Source organism: Aquarana catesbeiana, linkage group LG01 (genome assembly GCF_042186555.1).
Source record: "Aquarana catesbeiana isolate 2022-GZ linkage group LG01, ASM4218655v1, whole genome shotgun sequence".
NCBI classification, from domain to species: domain Eukaryota; kingdom Metazoa; phylum Chordata; class Amphibia; order Anura; family Ranidae; genus Aquarana; species Aquarana catesbeiana.
The window spans coordinates 557,523,955-557,537,408 of NC_133324.1; the positions used below are offsets into that span (position 1 = coordinate 557,523,955).

Sequence of the window (13,454 nt, forward strand, 5' to 3'; positions counted from 1 at the left end):
GCATTTTTTTTGTTACAGTTACAGGGGAGTCTCCTCCAAGCTTATCAAAAGAACTTACCAGTACTCTGGCTGGTGTAGGAGATGTGAGCTTTGATTCTGATTCACAGTTTCCTTTGGACGAACTGAAAATTGACCCTTTGACATTGGATGGTCTGCACATGCTGAATGATCCAGATATGGTCTTGGCTGACCCTGCCACAGAAGACACTTTCAGAATGGACCGACTGTAGACTGTATATTCTCATATTCAACAATATGATGCCCTTTTTTCAGCTGAGCATAAAAAGTTCAGCAGGTCAGCCATGTCCAAGGCAACCGCTGAGAGGTATCGCTCTGTGATGTGCAATGAGTACAATCTTGTTGTCCCAAGCTTGCAATGCTGCGAATCCATCATTGTGCACCATGTTTAGACCCCGTAATTCACTCATTGCAACCGGATGAAGGACTACATTATGCATTTACCAATTTTATCACAAACTTTTCCTTGTGCAGGATTGCCCCACTACAATTTGGCATGGGGATTATCTTGACTGAGACTAGGAAATGAAGGCTGTGGTTATGTTAAGTTCCAGGCCTTTACAAAGGATACATTACTGCATCCAGATTTTTTAAACAGCAGTAAATAAAAGGCTGGACTTGCTTGCTCCCAAGGTGATTGAATTCATTGTCACTGAAAATGTGCCATCAATCCTTCAGGCAGTCTTCACAAGTTAAAAAAGCTAGTCCAAAATTCAATGGTGTTTCTGTGCCGGAGCACACAAGTATGGTGATCGAAGGAGACAATGAAATTGCATCTGCAGCATGCATGTGATATTCTACAAGTTGTTTGTTTTTTTTACTCCACATTTAGAAATGATATATTTTGTCACATTTTTTGGTTGTTGGCTGTATTGCTCTCAAGGTCTGTCAGCCATCTTTTAAGTACTGCTATTTATTTATTTTTTAAAAAAATGATATTTAATTATTTCAACATGTAGAGTTTATATCATAATGCCAACAAAAACATTCAGCATTTTTTAGATGTTTATGCAAACTGGAAATGCAATTATCGCAATCATTGAAAAGGGAATGCAGTATACATTTTATTATCCAAGTCATTCACTCTAGAAAATCTGTAATATGCCTAATCTTAAAAGAATATGAAAAATAACAAAAAAATAGACCAGCAAACAGAATTTGTAAATGAATTGCTGTGTCAGTCTTGCTTCTAGATGTCAGAGTGGATACAGCAGTGTACTACTTTTTTTTTCCCCTTTTTCTTTGCTAATAAAACTAACAAGGCTTGCCTCTGCATATTTTATTGTAACTCACTTCTCGTCTGCATTAAAAGGAAGTGTTTGTTACTCTATGGGCAAAAAGTCTTGGATAGGATACATTGGTCATTGTCAGCATGGCTTTCAGTTTTGTTTTGCAAAGAAAACCTAACAACTTTTGCAAACTAAACTTTATCAGGTTTTGGACCCAGTTCTGTATATTATGAGTTTAAAGATTAAAAGCACTGCCGTGAAATTATTTCTTTAAGTGGGTTAGAAATGTCCTCAAACAAAATTTAGTTCTGTCAAACAGGGTGGAGGCAGCTACCAGCTTTGTGAAAGGGAGTGAAATCTGAATGTATGGATTGTATGCTTTTAAATATGTACTCATATGGTAGCTTTAGAACAAAAATGCTACTGCTAATGGAAACGCCTTACCGTGAAATTTGGAAGCATGGAACAGCTTGTTTTTATGGTTTTGGTTGAAGTAACAGTCTTTAACAAAGGGGCCTTGCATCCACTGGTTTTAATCTGGTGTTACCAGAGATCTCACAAAAGATCTGCTCAAGGCAGAAAAAAATTTAAATTAACTTCCACACATCCAATACCATAAATGTGTTTATGTGGAAGCACACCACTTTTTATTTACCTTCAGAATCCTGTATTCTGTATGCAGAACTTAAATAATAATCAGTCTAGGTTTATATAAGCCTTCTATCAAGCAATCCCCATGCTTTCTTTCAGACTCAGACAGTTGATAAGTGGGATTGGAGGTTGTAGTCTAATAGCATGGGACCCCCCAGCAGAAATAGATCTGAGCGTAAACCACCATGATGATTGGAATCATGGCATGTGAATGTTCACAGATTAAATACCACCTATAAACACATTCAGAAAAAAAAAAATTTCTCCACGTATAGCATTACTGCAAATATTTCTTTATGCATATTTGTATGCAAGTTCAAGTGTGTATGTCTGTATATTTTGTAAATGGCAAATCCAGTCACATCACAGGAATGTTTGTGTATAGATTGAGTGCTTTCTAGTGAGCTTGGAGATGTAAGCACTCTTGGTTATTAATCTCATTGGTGCAAGAAATGTACGTTTGTTTAGTAGCACCAAAGCCAAAATTATAAGTGTTCCAACTGTTCTGAAGGTGGTTCATGCTTTTACTATAAATATACTATTTGATATTTTTTTATTAAATAAAAAAAAATCTGAGCCTTGAGTAATTATGACCATTTTGGATGTAAAAATGTCTTGCCCATTTGATTTGTGATCAAAGGCTCTTCAAGAACTGCTAATATGTCTATCAGCAGTCCAGTGCAGATTTGACATGTCTTGTTAAACTATGTTTTTACTATTCTAGGCTTAGGCTGGCCATGGATTAAGTTGATCTAATGGAGGAATCGGTTTTCCTTTTTTTTTTTTTTTTTTTTAGCCCGCTGACTGAGCAAAAAGAAGAAAAAAAAAACACATCTGCGGCCAGCTTCACATGTAGCATCTCTTGTAGCTAAAATTTGCTTGCCCACAATCCACTTTCTCTGATGATATTTGGTGGTGGTGCAGTTACTTAAGACATGCAAACAACGTTTTATTTTCTTATGTAAAATTAGCGCATGTCCAAAGCTGGTGATACACATTACAGTGTAATTGTACGACCTCCTTTAGATATACCAACAGCTAGGAAGAAGAGGTTAAAACCATTTAAAAATAAACTGAATTGATTCTTTAGGTAGGCTTTTGCACTAAATAACTGTTGGTAAATTCAAAAAAAATTGTACAGAGCTTATATGATCATCATGTAATGTGTATTGCCATCTTAAGGATGTAGTTGAAGCAAAAAAAGCCATTTCATTAATTGACCTGATGTCAACTTGATTCTTGACATTCAAGAAGTTTTGTGATTTATTGAAAATAAATTTAGCTGTTGCTAACTTTGCCTCTTTCCAGCGTCATTTAAAAGGTAACAGAAAAAGTTCTTTGCTTTATAGTAATTGTTTTTTGTTTTACCCATAAAATAGTGACCGTGCGAGTCGTGTCTTGCCTTTCTCCGTGAAACAGATGTATTTGATAACCAACACCTGCATTAAACTTGAGCATTTCAAAATGGTCTATTACATACTAATGCTTCAGAATATTATAGCATGAGCTCTCTTTTCAAGGGTAGTGAAAAAAAGGGTAGATTATATATATATATATATATATAGATCTATATATAGATCTATATATATAAATTGTTGTTTGTTTAAAACTATGCAGTCACTAGGCTTGTTGCCAAGTGTGTTCATTTTTAATGTTGCCTGTGGTGTTCTATTAAAAAGACATAAAATACAGCCAGGTTTTCTTTCTCCAATCCATGGCATTGTTTATTTTAGGACAGAAGTAATAGTCATATATTCTTCAAGAATCCTGGCATTTTTTACACTCCTGTTTAATTTTCTATTGAGTTGCCATCTTGTACCAACCAAGTCTGCATAAACTGTATAGACTTTCCTGTCTTGGGCACAGGTACACAAATACTGTTGCATCCTGCAAGGTCCATGAATTGGCAATCATTGAAGCTGAACGCTGGGATACGCAAATATTGTATAAATACAAGAGGCATGGGTTTTTCTTTCCTGAATCTTGGAGTGCTTTGTGTATTTCTTTCAGATCAGTGCAGCAACCCAGCATGAAGCTTTGCCTCTGCAGGGGCTTCCTGTAGTAAAGACCAGTCATTGCTGCTTTCTCTGCTTGTGCAGTATGCACTTCTGCCTGTAGAGGATCTGCTTGGCCCCTCCCATAGCTTTGCTCTCTGCACAGTGATGATGTCATTGCAACTTTTACAAAGTGGTAATTGAGTTTGTAAAGGCATTTAGTGCACATAATATGGACTTGTATACTCGATGGCTATTGATGAATATATTTAAATGAAACTTATTTGTGCCCAGAGTTCAGCTTTAACACAATGTGACGATAAACTCCAATGTGCAGCAATCTGTAGTTTGTCTTCAATGACCCTGCCCAAGAGAAAAATTTCTGTTTACTCTTTTTCACATTTATCTGAGGTTTTTTCCTTTGAAACTGAAAAGAAATAACACCATGGCTAACAGAGGAAAGAATTGGAACTAGACTTGATAAACTTAACATTAATAAGTCACCAGGACCAGATGGCTTGCACCCGAGGGTCCTTAGGGAACTCAGTCAAGTAATTGCCAGACCATTGTTCATAATTTTTATTGACAGTCTACTGACTGGAATGTGCCAACTGATTGGAGAAAAGCCAATGTAGCACCAATATTTAAAAAAGAGCCAAAATACATCCCTGGGAATTACAGACCAGTTAGCCTAACATCAGTAGTATGCAAGCTCTTGGAGGGGATGATGAGGGACTTTATTCAAGATGTTAGTAATGAAAACGGTATCAGCAGTAATCAGCATGGATTCATGAAGAATCGTTCTTGCCAAACCAATTTATTAAGCTTCTATGAGGAGGTGAGTTGCCATCTAGATAAAGGAAGGCCTGTAGACTGTGGTGTATCTGGATTTTGCAAAAGCATTCGATATAGTTCTCCATAAACGTTTACTGTACATAGTAAGGTCTGTTGGCATGGACCATAGGGTGAGTACATGGATTGAAAACTGGCTACAGGGGTGAGTTCAGAGGGTAGTGATAAATGGGGAGTACTAAGAATGGTCAAGGGTGGAAAGTGGGGTCCCCCAGGGTTCTGTCCTGGGACCAATCCTATTTAATTTATTCATAAACAACCTGGAGGATGGGGTGAACAGCTCAATCTCTGTATTTGCGGACTATACTAAGCTAAGCAGGGCAATAACGTCTCTGCAGGATGTGGAAACCTTGCAAGTAGATCTGAACAAATTAATGGGGTGGGCAAATACATGGCAAATGAGGTTTAATGTAGAAAAATGTAAAATAATGCATTTGGGTGGCAAAAATATGAATGCAATCTACTCACTGGGGGGTGAACCACTGGGGGAATCAAGGATGAAAAAGGACCTGGGTGTCCTAATAGATGATGGGCATAGCAATGGCATGCAATACCAAGCTACTGCTAACAAAGCAAACAATATTGGCATGCATTAAAAAGGGGATTAACGTAAGAGATAAAGCGGTAATTCTCCCACTCTACAAGACTCTGGTCCGGCCGCACAACCGAACAACCACAACATACAGGGATATACAATGTAATACTGACATAAAATCACACACATAGGTTGGACTTGTCTTTTTTCAACCTCACCTACTATGTAACCATTCTAGGAGTCAGCCCACTGCTGCTGTAACGCCCACTGCAGCTGTGATCAACATATTGTAGGCATAATGCCTATCTGCCAATACACAACTTTGCCTAAATCTGAATAATGCACAATCCTAAACCTGATGCAGTCTTATGTGTTTTCAGTCCAGATCACACTGAACAGCACAAGACACTATTCCGTGCTAGCCTTCATATTTTTTACTGCTCCTGTATGGTGAATAATACAGCACACATTGCCACCCGATGTAAAAAGGAACACAGTAAATTGTTTCTCCTTGCAGAGAAACACCACTGCATTCACACATAAGCAAAAACAATACGGCATACAATATGCTGTATTAGCAGTAGTATTCCATCAATGTGTAAAGGAAAGGATGGGCTCTTTCTTACCTAGATAAAAACTGGCTCTATGGAATTATTGTGTACCACATAGGACACAGCAGCAGTGATTGATCACTTGTGTAGTCTAGGGGCTGATCTATGATGCTTAGCGAGTCATGTCGGAGGATGGGCGTTGCCAGATGTAGTATGCAGCATAGTGCTCTTTATAGAAAATTCAGATGCACACAGTAGGGAGGGGAGGTGGGGACCATTGGAGAAAAGCACCACCAAGCCCCAGAGGCAAAAGCAGATGGGACATATAATACTTATAATATTTTAATTTTAGTACTATCTACAATCACTGGTTAGAGAAGTCAGTTTCACCATTTCTAGCTAAGCAAACTGCCCATTTCAAGCATTAAGTAACGGGGATAAAATTACCAATTCTTTCAGCATTTAGACACATCAAAATATTCCATGGATCTGTATAGCTCTGAATCGTCCTTAAGACCTGCCCATGTTTCAAGGAAAGAAACACAAAAAAAAAGTTTTGTAAATCATATTCTGTGGTGCATTATTAATGGCTTTCAGGTAAGCCTTCTAGTATACCAAAGTACTTTGTTTTTTTTCCTTACAAAGGCATTAATTTAGGCTTGAATTGAAAACATGCAATTAAAGTCCACAATTGCTGACCTCTTCTGGTCTTTTGCACTCAGTAATTTTCATCCACTTACCTAATGTAAATAGGAGCTTCTAACTTATCTCTCTAATAGATAATTCAAAGTATTGAAACCAGTTGGTCAGGCAGACAACTGGCATTTATAGATGGTGAGCAAGGGCAGCCTTCATATTTCTCTTGTTACATGCATAAATTTGTTCTAAAGGTAAAATGTTTTTTACCTTGAAGCGTTTCTTACCATTTTCTGTGTGACCACTCGCTAAATGTTTACCTGAGTCCTGTATCGATCAAGCGCTATACCCGGATGCTGTTCTGTCCCTTCTCACGCTCACCAAATTTGGCCAAAAGCAGCGGGAGCCATTGGCTCTTGCTGCTGTCAAATCCTGTGAGAAGGAAGCGGGGGGCAGAACCAAGCTGCAATGTGCATGTCCATGAACGCACACAGCCCTGCTCGAGAGTAAGCCTGCAGATGCGCCTCCATAGGAAGCAGCTTCCTGTTGTCGCCCACAGAGAAGAACAGTCATTGAGAGTGCCAGCGTGGGACCAGAAAAGGAGGTGCAGGGCTGCCCTGTGCAATACCACAGAGCAGGTAAGTATACAATGTTTTTATTTTAAGGGAAAAAAAAAACTTTACAACCTCTTTAATTTAAAGGTTGAGTTAGAGACCATTCTTTTATTAAAAGCTAGGTTTCAATTGCTGTCTGTACTCTAAGAAGAGACATTTTCGATAACTCCAAGCTAGTGACCAGAGTCAAAAGGGCAGAAAGAGAAATTCATGGCAATTCTCTTAAATATAGACACAGGACAACTTAAGCAGAGTTATAGTAGAGTGGGTAGTTGATGTAACCACTGTGATGTGTTTATTGCTGACTGTGCCTTCCTGTCCTTGTAATCTCCATTCCCCCAATTGTTCTGGTATCATAGGTATGCGATTCCAAAACCTGTCCAATTTTCTAACCTTTTCTCATCCTATGCATTGAAAGTTTTTGTTTAACAGCTACGGTAACTGGCATGTTCAATTATTGAGCCCATCTGAATAACAGAGATGGAGATTATAATGTGCTAATATCTGCCCTTTAAAATTGCAAACACTTGGCGTTAAGTAGGTTTATTTTCTTGGTAAAAGGTCTAATGTATTGCTGGCAAATATATTTGTATCCTTAGGATAAAAATTAGTATAAATTGAAACATGGTTATCTGCCTGGCAATGCATATGCAATCTCAAATAACTTCTCTACAGGTATTGGAATTTTACTTCCATATTTATTTGAGGAAAAAAACCTTGCATATTAGGGCTACCTCCCATATTTATTATGAAAAAACACACAAAAAACTTGTGTACTAAAGCTACATATCCTAAATGGGCTTGTTTTTCTTGACAATGGAAGATCAAGTCTTTCCTTTAAAATTGTGAACAATATGCAATGAAAAAAACGCTAATAGATCTATATGTGCAAAGGGTAATTTTAAGAGGACCTTGAGTATTTGAAAGAATATAAAGATGTGAATTATAATTAAACTGTGATAACCCCATTAAGCAAATCAAACCTGGCAAAGTTTCTTTGCCTTTTGTTTCAGCCTGTTGACTTATTGACCTTGAACTTTACACTTTTTTTTTTTTTGCTTCTACTTCCTGTTACGTATAAAATACTTTCTGAAAAAAATTTGTGTAGCGCACACATTATCCCAGGATATAAACGTTGCCTGTATATAATTTCCTAGTTAAATGCTTTAGAGGCTGATGTGGCTATGCATGCTGCATTTGCAAAGGTTTCATTTGCTATATTTCATCCTGTTTTTTTTTTTTTGCCTGTGTGCCCAAATATTTTCTATGGCCTTCTTTAAGGAAATCTGTCTGAGCAAGTAAAGGACTGAATAATCAGTGGGTGAGGTCTTTAAGAGCCAGGAGATGACTGATTCTGTTAATGATAGTGCCCTATAACAGGCTTGAAAGTCTCCTTTTACAAATCTACACCCAAAAAAGAGGATGGGACCTGCATAGTTTGTGTTTTTATTATGCCCAATTTTAGGAAGGGCTTAAATATTTTCACTATCAGTGCCCACAGGGAATCTAAAAATCAAGTTTATTATGTTCCGTAAGAACTAAATTTTGGGTTCCTTTCAGTGGTGAAAATATTTTGCATATGAAAATTACATATTTGCCATTTTCGGCCTGATGGTGGAGCACTATGCCCAGAAAGCATGTTTTGTATTTCAGAGAGCAGTTATGCTAAGAATGCATCTTTGTGAAACAGACACAGACAGAGCTAGAGAATTACCAGAAGTTGCCACAAAGCATACAGCCAGTTGTGGACTTTCTTACTACTAGGCCCAGTATTTACAGGTGTGATGAAAGCCCCACATGATAAATGCTTATTTTTAACATAACGATTTTTTACAAACACTTAAAATTATATATAGCATTTATTTATACATTTGCAAGCTTGAAAATATAGAAAAAATACATCTTACCAAAAGAACATGGTTTTCTTTTTGGAATGTGTTTTAGTTTACGTCCTATATAGATACAAAATTAATTTGCCACTGGCTTTCTGCAAATAGTACAGCCAGAAAAAGATACAAGAATAAACTACTTTTGCATCCAGTATCAATGGAGCAGTGTGTATGTGTGATATAGATATATATATATTATAAGTTTTAAAATTGTAATCAAGGCAAATTGTTAAATACACAGTTAAAATATGTATAATGAACTCTTTACCCGCCTAAAGATTTCTTTCAGTTAAGTTTTTTTTATTGTATTGTGATCTTTGCCAGACAGATCTGGCTTTCCAATTCTCTGGCATTTAAGCGAGACTGAAAATTGCAACATTACACTGATCAAGGCATAACTCTGCTCTCTCCTCTGATCAATGAGTTCCCATGTTATTTTGAAAGTACCGTGTAATGCACTGGCTTAAAGTGCTTACTGTTGCTCTTTGTTTAAAGTCTGCAGTGCTTGAGATTTCAGGAAGCTAAAATAATGGCAGCTTTGGGTACACCAGCCCAACTGTATTTCAAAATGAATATAATTCCTAATAAATACATAATTGTTTAGGTGCTAGTTATTTGCCAAGATCCGAGCTTTAAAGTGTAATTCCACTATTAGTAGAGTTACAAGTCAAACAGTATTCCGCTCCACGTTTCCTTGTAGATTGCTCAATACCATACAGTCTCTTCTTCAAAATCTATTCATTTCTGGACTTATTGTGGCAGAAATAAAAAGTTGATCTGCACTTTTATTAATACTGCACAGTTTGATAACAATGTTGATTGTGTTTTTCTCTAAGTGTACTGAAATGAGGCGTAGGCTATTTAGTTGAGTGATTTATAAGAACAGTGCTATTGGCCAATGGTATCGAGTCAAGCACCGTGTATAGTTTCTCATGCATTCAGTGGCTCCAGAAATACCCAAGTGTGAACCGGGCCTTTCTTAATTCAGAAAGCATACGTCTTGTATTATAAAAGAAAAAAGTACTGTGCATTCTCTTATGCAGGCCTATCAACTTTTTGGCAGATTTTTTTTTTTTGTCACAATACCACTTCTAGGACTTTAAAAAGAAAAGGCACAAGACTAAAATGCAAAGATGGTTAGAAAATTGTGGAACAGATCTCCGCATGCATGTTGCTTGCAGTTACACATTCATTTAGCTGCACAAATGCACGTGTGAATGGAGCCATAAGGAGTATTTTCACACAAAATGATTTTCTTTGATTTCTATTGAGCAGGATGAGGATTGATTTTTGGTGGGGTCTTCCATTTTGTCTAGAAACCCAGCAGGGGCTTCTCCCTCCATCCCAGTCCATTAGCAGTATCCTGTTAGGAGAAAAAATGGGACAGCTTTTCAATGTTATAAATCAGTAATATTTTCAATAGTTTCTTTACATATATACTTAGGCCAAGTGTACATGAAATAGAATAACCCAAGGGCTAAAACTTGTTAGCGAACATTACATTTAAATTCTTATGGGGAATTTCACAAAAAATATAGACTATTTAGCTTAATTACAAGCCCATCTTCTTCCAGGCTATTAATGCATTAAAGTCCCTCATTTTTACAATACATGCCTGAGGTGCCTCCATATGCTTTTGTGATGCCTTTTGTGTTATCAGGCCAAGGTTACTAGTAATGGATTGTGTAAAACAGTTCTTCAATTGGTTTCTATAAAAAATAATGTTGGAGCTGTCACTGTTAACTGTTACTTTACTTATGTTTTAGATGTATTTTCTACAAAACCGTTTTCACAAGATAATTGTCCAGGCATATGCTGCTTAAGTATTTTGCATTTCAGTTTTTTCTGGTTTCTAGGGGTGGGTTGTTGGGCTGTATGGGTTCAAATGAAGACTGTTGAATATTGCCTACATTTGGAAAATGAATGGTAGTCTCATAGCTGTGGTATACCTGAATATAAAACTGAGATTTGATACAAAATGCAAATGGTAAACTATGTATTAGCATGAATGAGTAGAAGAGGAAGCTGCTTTACCTAAAATTATGCATCCCGCGTATTTATATAACTGTTGTATGTTGCATGTATGAAGTGGACATGCATAGGCACCAGAGGAGGAAAGAGTGTCTGTGTTAATATCTGCTGCAACTGCATGCCAACAGAATCCTTTCTGCCATTTTAGTGTCCAAAAAGAGTAATGATTGGGGAAAAACAACTGTACAGTCACAACTTTGATATGTAATTCACTTATTTTATTTATTTTTACTTGTATGTGTGCCTGGAATAATGGAACAGCTTTCTTTTTAATGCATCCATACCTGTAAAAAAAAAAAATCTTATGGAATCTGCAGAGCATCGGTATGCAATTTGCGTTCCTTTTAAACACATGATATGTCTTAAATGTAATAACTTGCAAAATTGTAAAAATTAAATATATATATATTTCTTTAAGAGACTATATAAAGAAAAACAAATCCACTCAAACCAGCATGGTACAAAATACCCAACTGTATGAGAAAAAAAATTCAAAAAGGTCTGAATAAATATTCTAAATATCGAATGTTGATGTGTGAATGAAAATATTATTTTCCTATGACTATGAGCCTGTCACTGTGAGGTTGCTATGAGAGAGTCAATGTTTTACATGTTTGTTTAAGAAAAAAAACAGTGCTAGTGTTGTATTATGTATTTTTAGTTCAATATTATTTATACAGCATAGGCTAGGCATGGATGCATGTGCATTTTCTATGCTGGCTCAGCAACATAAATATCTGTGTATTATAAATTATTTTTACCTTTTTAAAAAAAGATCATTGTGTGAAATTTATATCTTGCAAAACAAACACTATATTGTGTCTTCTTCATTTGTGTTTTTCTGTTTTGTTTTTTTTTTTTATTTTATTTTTTTTTATGGGAAATGAAAGGGGTATTTGTTTTTACTGTGGTGTTGTTTGCCTAATTTGTAGGCTTCACAGATGAAAAATAAAAAAATACATAAAGGGAAGTTTTATTAGTTTTTTTTTTGTTTTTTTGTTTGTTTTTTGTTTTTTTATTCAACTGTGTTTTGTACTATGAAGGGTTTTGGTTATATTGGAGCTAGGTAAAACAAATATTTAGGACCAGATCAGGCTGTTATTGCATGAGTTGTAAATGAAAAGCTATACTGGCTTTATTGACCCTTAATAAGCATGCAACGAGTAAAGTCAGAACTTATGGTGTACATACAGGTTATATATCAGTGACTCAAACTACTGAATCTTCTTGTATCAGCATGACAATCAAAAATGCAGGTACAGGTCTGCAGTGCCAGCCTACATATTTTTTTTTTTTTTTGCATAGGTTTCCTTTAGGATCCATTCATACAAGGAACCGCATGTAAATTGTTGTACTGTTCCTGTGCGATTTACATGCAGTTCCGTGCAGTGCAATTTCAGCCCCATTCATTTTGAGTGTGCTGAAATCGCATTGCACCGCACCGAAAGTAGTGCATGCACTACTTGAGACACATACTGCTACTTGATGGCATGGTCCTTTTTTGTACTGTGCAATTTGGTGTGGGCAAATGCACTGCATTTGTGACCTGTTTGCTGTGTCAAATTTGCACTGACACCTGCTGCAGATTGCAACGGCAGTGCTATTGGAATGCAGTGCGGGAAACTGGCACAGAACACGGGTATCTGGAATAGAGTTCAAGTGTACACAGGTGTTTAAGCGTCAATTCCAATCACAATTCCAGCTGCAAGCTTGCCTATAAACATCCATCCTTTTCATAGTAGCTTATTTCCTTACTCTTGCTAACCTTCATCAAATGCTGCTGTTAGAGTAGCTGCAGTGTACAGTTTCTGGCTGAGAAAACCAGTCACCTCAGCTGGCTGTTAGCACTCAAGGTATCCAATCCTGTATAGTAATAATTAGGCAGCTTTGATGTCATCACGCCTGCACTGCCTAAAATATTTGTGGCAGTATTTACCTGGTCTCTGTCCACCTGGCTGTGTACCACATTGACTTGCAAGAATTAACCAATAAACTGCCTGCAGACAGTGGTATTTTTGGAGCAGTAATTGCATGGGAGACCTATGTAAACCTATGTCCCTTCCAGATATCCCTGCTGAATGAACAATAGTGATCCATGTGATGATGTTACAGTGCTTACAAATAGTATTTTGTCTTTCAAAACAGGTGGGAAAAAAATTACTGCTTCAGCATGTTCTGCACATGGAGATGGAGGTTAAAGTCAGGACAGTTTTTTAAATGTTGTTCTGTTAAGTTAGCCTGACGTGCAGAGGAAGGCCTCTGGTACAGCTCGGGGGCTATTGGTAGTGAAACAGCGGCCACAGGAGCATGCAGAAGTAAGAGTGCCTGTAATCTGTCCAGTAGTCTGCGTGGCAGCAGTCAACGGGTGAATCCGGCAGCAGGACAGCCTTGTGACAGATGAGCTGACAGAGATTGGCTGGTGGCAGACTGGGTTAGCAGCTGGAAGCAGGAGTC

General features: G+C 37.1%; 1 protein-coding gene across 4 annotated transcripts in view; it reads left to right on the forward strand.

The window, feature by feature from the left end:
* The window catches only part of CRTC1 (CREB regulated transcription coactivator 1), a 321,207-nt gene extending 312,425 nt beyond the window's left edge, over positions 1-8,782 (forward strand). For all 4 annotated transcript variants that reach the window (XM_073596085.1, XM_073596104.1, XM_073596094.1 and 1 more), the window contains one exon: positions 19-8,782. In XM_073596085.1, the coding sequence (XP_073452186.1) occupies positions 19-230 (212 nt within the window). In that variant the 3' untranslated portion in view covers positions 231-8,782. The remainder of the gene's footprint in view (positions 1-18) is intronic.
* The last annotated feature ends 4,672 nt before the right edge of the window (positions 8,783-13,454 follow it).